The sequence below is a fragment of the Dendroctonus ponderosae genome, unplaced genomic scaffold (genome assembly GCF_020466585.1).
Source record: "Dendroctonus ponderosae isolate FM_Combo_2020 unplaced genomic scaffold, Dpon_F_20191213v2 Dpon_F_20191213_5, whole genome shotgun sequence".
NCBI classification, from domain to species: Eukaryota; Metazoa; Arthropoda; class Insecta; order Coleoptera; family Curculionidae; genus Dendroctonus; species Dendroctonus ponderosae.
In genome coordinates, this window is record NW_026018715.1 from 14588079 (window position 1) to 14594449 (window position 6371).

The 6371-nt window shown below is 36.8% G+C and overlaps 1 protein-coding gene across 1 annotated transcript in view; it reads left to right on the forward strand.

Annotated features, from left to right (window-relative positions):
• The window catches only part of LOC109534902, a gene marked incomplete in the record, with an annotated part of 103979 nt that overhangs the window by 45185 nt on the left and 52423 nt on the right, over nt 1-6371 (forward strand). Inside the window, 1 exon segment of the mRNA XM_048666803.1 lies at nt 1729-1833. Within this exon segment, the coding sequence (XP_048522760.1) occupies nt 1729-1833 (105 nt within the window).

A 6371-nucleotide genomic window follows, 5' to 3' on the forward strand; every position in this document is an offset into this window, starting at 1 on the left:
CGATGCCAAAACGAGTTCTGTGGTTCAAATGGTTCTTGAGAAACCTCGAAAAAAGCAGCGTCATGTTCAAGTGGATTTTGCAAACAAAAAAAAACCACGCAAATCTAAAACTTCTTGAATTCAAACATTTTTTGCGAAAACTGCAACATTTCCCTATCGATGGTTCACTTTCTAAAAAGGCCATTTAGTTCTCTTTGGAATGATGTAAAAACCAGCGTTCTTGCTCATTTTGCTTCCGAGAAACATGCAAAACGGGACGGAAAACATGAAATTTGTAAAAAAATTTATTTTTTCTACATAACCCTCCCCTGAATTTAAAGCTGAAATCTAATAAAACTGTTCAACCACTTTCAAATTGCCTCAAAGTTTGAGTTTTATTTATTCAAATGCTTTGCATATGTTAAATGCACCAGAAATCACTTGTACTCAAATCCTAAAAAGGCGAGAAAGACAGATTGAATTTATAAAAAATGGAGTCAGAAACACAGATAGATAAACCTTCTTTTTTTTAGTTTTGGACTTTCACAGCCCTCCAGTACATACAGAAATAGAGGCATGATTTTCTGAGCTGAGTAAACACTAGTTAAAGTAAAACTTGTAGCAAAAGTTGAATGATTCATAATCATTTCTCTATATTGTTGATTTTATGCAAGTTTATGATATTTTGAAAAACAATAATTCATATAAAAACTGACGTTAATAAAACAATTATTCCAGCCACTAAAGCCCCATAAATGTTTAGAAATTCTTGCTAAACTCGGAATTAATTAATCAATGTGCAAAGCCTTGATTGCCTCTATCGACGTGCAACACTAAGAAAAGAAAAATGCATCTAAACAAAGTAGAAGAGAAACAAGCTTGAATTAACAAACAATTAAAACTAATCAAAACAATAAATATTTTACGGTGGTGTAATGGTTGTAATGCGTGCTCTTCTTCTTTACCACCGATTCTAGAGAACTTGGGATTCTTCTTGTGCTTGTGAAACGTCGGGAAGAAATTCTACCGAACAACGGCCTAAAAACCCGAAAAACCCATTAGTTTCAAGGAATGGCCTCGAAAGTCTATCTCTTTTGATAATCGCTTGATTCCTTCCAAAGTGTGACTCAGATGGCCCTCATATCATGGCACGGTAATTTCTTGAGTGCTTTAATCGACATTTCGCTTGTGTTAGGGGTRGGAKTCTGAAGCTSARGCCCCAATGTTCTGCAGAACCATTCAATTGCCATGTACTTASTTAAGTTGCAAGCCTGCCGAATGCGCGATAATGAAGAAACGAGCGATAAGCAATTTAATGATTAAGCTGCAACGACGCCCATCTTCTTCATCAGGAGATTAATAGATATATTAATTAAAACCGGGCGTTTTTTTGCTCCTAACGAAATTTGCAAGTTTTCAGCCCGTCCCTTGAGCCATCGCGTCTCAAGAGAATCTGTTCTTGTACATTGGGCTCGGGTCGTGCTCCTTATTTATGCGCATTGTAATCGCCCCGATGTGATTTATATTTGAATATATTTAATGGCATTTAACAATGTCTAGGTCTCTCAGCAAGCCCCAGAAGAATTCACGAGCGTCTCCTAATCGTGAGCGGCCAGTTTTTTCCTTTTTCCCTGCCATTAAAGCGATGTTACTGGTGGATGTCCACTAGCGACTCCAAAAGCGTTTGGAGCTCGTTTGTCCATGTTTCGATTTGATAAAAGCACTTGAACCGATTAATTTATTTTGCAGATGACTGTCGAAAAGAGGATGGCACGGAATGTCAGAACGGAGCATGTCTTGACAATCAGTGCTACTGCAACGACGGTTATGGAGGATGTAGCTGTGAAGTTCCTGGTGAGTATCGCGTGCCTGCTACTTGTTATAATAATTGCTATAACTCTAAAATGCAACCGGCTAATTAAAACTAACGGATCGCAATTGCATATGGGAACTTTCAGTTCCACCAAACCCCAGGCTCAACCTAATTAGGTGTCTGTTAGGTTGAAAGAACTGCCCACAGAATAGGTGATTATTTAAGCGGCAGGAATATGCAGCTGGACGGTTTTGGAGCAAGACTTGCTGAAGGGTGCAACTCTTCCGGAATGATTGCAAAAACTATAAATTGTTAGGGCCTTCAACAGTTTCTTCCAGTCCAAAGACGAACTTAAGGAAGGGCAAATTTGCAGAAAATTTAGTAGCTCAAGTGCACACGCGTCTATTCAGAAACTATTAACATGTGCTTGAAAATTCGTATCTCTGGAGCTAATTGAGGTAGACACTTTCAGGGAGTTGCACTAAAAAGGGCAAAACTGCTTTTATGAGTCGTGAAAGGTTCAATTGACCAGCACCTTCAGGGACTTATTAGGGAATTTTCAAACTTGATGAAGTTTTCATCACTAAAACATGATCGAATTAGGTTTGAAAAGTCGTATTTCAATTCAAAACGAGGGTGGAAATTGCGAAAACTTTTATTGAAAAGAGCGAAATTTCTGTAATAAATTGCGAAACTTTCAATTAATCACCATGATTGGAGGTTTGCAAGGACATTTTTGAAATTGAGTATTTTTACGGGTGAATTAGTTGAAATTGTGTATGTCAACAGCAAAACTAGCATGAGATTTTAGAAGCACCGTGTTGAAGATACGAAAGTTTTGCTACTAAAACGTGAAGCTTTCAGTTTTTCGCCATCATCAGGGATGTCCAAAAATTGGTAAATTGTTTATGAGTAATTGAAGTAAAGGGTAAGAGAAGGAATTCAGCCTAGACTGTGCAGAGAACTTTGTTAGAACAATCAGACTATTTTCTATGATTCGCGAAAGTTTACTTTCGTTACCCTGATCGGAAGATTTAAAACCAATTTTTAAATTTGATTGAGGTTTCTCGAGTAAAAATGTAATGACTTATTTTCGACCGTTCTTCTTTCAGGCACAAGTTCTGATGGAGATTTAAAAAAAATTGAGTTGTGATTATCAAAGTTTCCAAAGTAAGCGTAAAAACATTCAAATCGCCACCATCATCAGGAATGTTAGGAGAATTTTTCAAAATTGGCGATTATTTTCGAGCAACTGAGTTTTTCAGTTATGTTTGAAAATCCGTATATCAAGCAAAATTGGGCAGGAAACTGGTGGGACAAACCATGTAAATAGACAGAGACTTTTTCACATATTCGAATACTTTGCCTAATTTTTGGCTGTTCAAAGTTGACACTTTGTCGCATGGATGGTTGAAAAATCGTCCATACAACACAAACCAACCTGCGTTTTTCATAAGCCTCCCATTAGAAACAGCAATGTCTTTTTAATAAACGCTGATAGTTTCATTTTTCTGTCATCATCAGACATTTCCGAAAAAATTGTCGAAACTGACCAACTTTTTAACATAAACTTTTTCATCAGAAAGTGTCAATGTGTGTCTAAAAATTTGAATCTCAAAAGCAAATTCACGCTCAAATCTTCCGAATATTGCGCTCAAAAGAGAAAACTAGCTTTTCCGAATGCTGAAAGTTTCAATTGGCCACSATTATCAGCAACTTGAAAMAGAATTTTCGMAAGTGAATGTWTTCGAAAATGTGTATGTCAACCACAAAATGAACTCGAAATTTTTGAAAATTYGTATATACAACACAAACCAGGCTGAGTCTTTCGTAAGRCTCTTATKAGAAACAGCAATGTCTCTTTAGTAAACGCTGAAAGWTTCATTTTTTTGYCATCATCAGACATYTSGGAAAAAATTGTCGAAACTGACCAATTTTTTTACATAAACTTTTTGTTCAGAAACTGTCTAAAAATTTGTATCTCAAAAGCAAATTTACGTTCAAATCTTCCGAATCTTGTGCTCAAAAGAAAAAACTAGCTTTTCCGAATGCTGAAAGTTTCAATTGGCCACCATCATCAGCAACTTGAATTTTTGAAAGTGAATGTATTCGAAAGTGTGTATGTCAACCACAAAATTATCTCGAAATTTTGGAAAAATAGTGGGGAAAGTAGAAAATTTGCTCTACTAAAACGTGAAAGTTTCAGTTTTTCATCCCAATCAGGAATTTCCAAGGAAGTTTTCGGAATTGGTTATTTTTTTATGAATAATGAAAGCAATGACTTCTTTGAACCTTTACATCTGAAGCACGAATTGGGTCTCAGCTTCAAGGCTCTTGGTTTGAACGAGCAAAGTCCATTTTGCAAACCCTAAAAGTTTCACTTTGATTTGGATTTTGTATAATTTTTTCGAGTAAAATCCGAAATAAAATAATCGAAATCCATCATTTAAGAAAATTGCTTTCAAATAGCATGATTTTTGAAGTAGGCTTGCAAAAACGCAATTATTAGTCACGATCATCAGGAGTTCAAAAAAATTTCGAAAGTTTCTGTTTTTTCACGAATCAGTGTCATTTTTGAAAAATCGCATCTCAACCAAAAATTCAAGTGGAAACTGGTGGGACATATCGCAAAAAAGTGGGTTCAGTCTATTTCATATTCTCCGAAAGTTTCGAATTGGGGATTCATCATCAGGGATTTCAGAACTAATTTTCAAAGTTGCGTAACTGTCTTGGAAAATTTGAATCTTTAGTGCAAATTTTCAGAGAATTGGACTGAAAACTGCAAGTACTTTTCCGTCATCAGCGCCTTGAAAGAGGATTTTGAAAAATCGCGATTTTTCACCACATTAAACTATCAAGGTTTTCAAAAGCAAATTTTGAAATTATTGCATTTTGGAGATAAATTTGCTGCAAAATTAATGGGTTTCGCATACAAGAATGGAGCCACATATTTGAAAATAATTTCCTAAGAAACGCCTTTGTCACTGTTATAAATGGTAAAAGTTTCAGTGTTCTACCATCATCAGTTATTGCAGAGAAAGTGTTCGAAAGTGCCAAATCTTTTTAGCAGAGCGCGTTTGTTCAGGATGTGTCGATGTGTGTTTCAAAGTTCGCATCTCGAACGTAAAATGAGCTAAAAATTGTCCAAGACTTACACTAAAAAGAGCAAAGTTGATTATACGATTTCTGCAAGTTTCAATTGCCCACAATCATCAGGCACTTCAGAAGACATTTATCAAACAGGGCAATTTTTGAGCAGTAAATGTTTTTAGAGTCTTTTTTCATAGTTTCTGAAAAATTGGTCAGCTATTCCCAATTATCAGGTACATCAGAGGATTTTCAATTTTTCTTCAAATTACCAATACTTTATCCAAAGAGACAGACTTGCGAGGCCATTCCTTGAAACTAATGGGTTTCTCGGGTTTTTAGGCCATCGTTCGGTAGAATTTCTTCTTGACGTTTCGCAAGCACGAGTGGCTTGCATCTTCAGAAGTGGTTTGCTTGCAAAAAGAATACCGAATGATGGCCTAAAACCCCGAAAAACCCATTAGTTACCAATACTTGTTTTAATTTCTACATACATCGAAAACAAAACTCTGTGTCAAGTCCAGATGTATTCAAATGTTCACATTTAGTCGAAATACCAAAAGTAGACTGTTGTTGGTCGCAAATGTTCTCTGGAAGACTGGTTCAAAACTGAGCAACTTGCAAGACAAATTTAAAAAATCTTCCGAAAGTTTCAATCTTTGAAAGGCAAAAACCAAGTTGCAGCCTCATTTCAAAGCCCAGCAGAGCACATGCAAAAAAATCAAACTCCTGCCCCAAACATCTATTTCTAGTATCATTAACTGCTAGTTTCCCTGCCAATCTCACACGACTATCTACAATAGATAAGTTAAATCGGTTGTCAAGAGGGCCTATTAGTAGTCATATTACTTGCATGTCATTGATGGCAAAACTATCTTGGGATCTCCGATTCGGAATGCCGAGATCGATCGGATAGCAGGATCTATTTGCCAGCCAGCACCGTGAAAATGCTCTTAAGCCGGATAATGATGCAAACAATAAACTGCGTCCATCATTGGCCAACTGTGTGAAAAAATTCCGTGTGAAATATGGGCTTGATGTTGTTCAAGCGACTTTTGATGGACGGCCTTAGTGCGGAAAGCGGCCCATGAAAAAGCGCAAAAGAACCGGTGGATGGCCTTTCCAAGGCCACCATTCTAATTTACACCCTCGTTTCGTGGTTTTACTGCGAATAGCATTACAACATTCCACCGCAACATTGGGTGCTTTTTTGATTGCGAACAGCAATGCTCGATTATTTCTACACAGCAGGACGGCCGTAATCATATATGCTGTTGATCAGATTTTATTAGATCAGCGGGAGCTGAGGCTGAAGACCACCTAGATGGATGGCTAATTACGGAGGTTGCTTCAAGTATCAAGATTTCGCAGCTCAGCGGCATTATCATCTTCATTAATTAATGGGAATTTCGTGGTTGAGACTATTTTGAGACTAGAGAATATTTTGGTTGGTGCGTTTTGACCAATTAAAATCCGGCAGTTTCATCAAGTT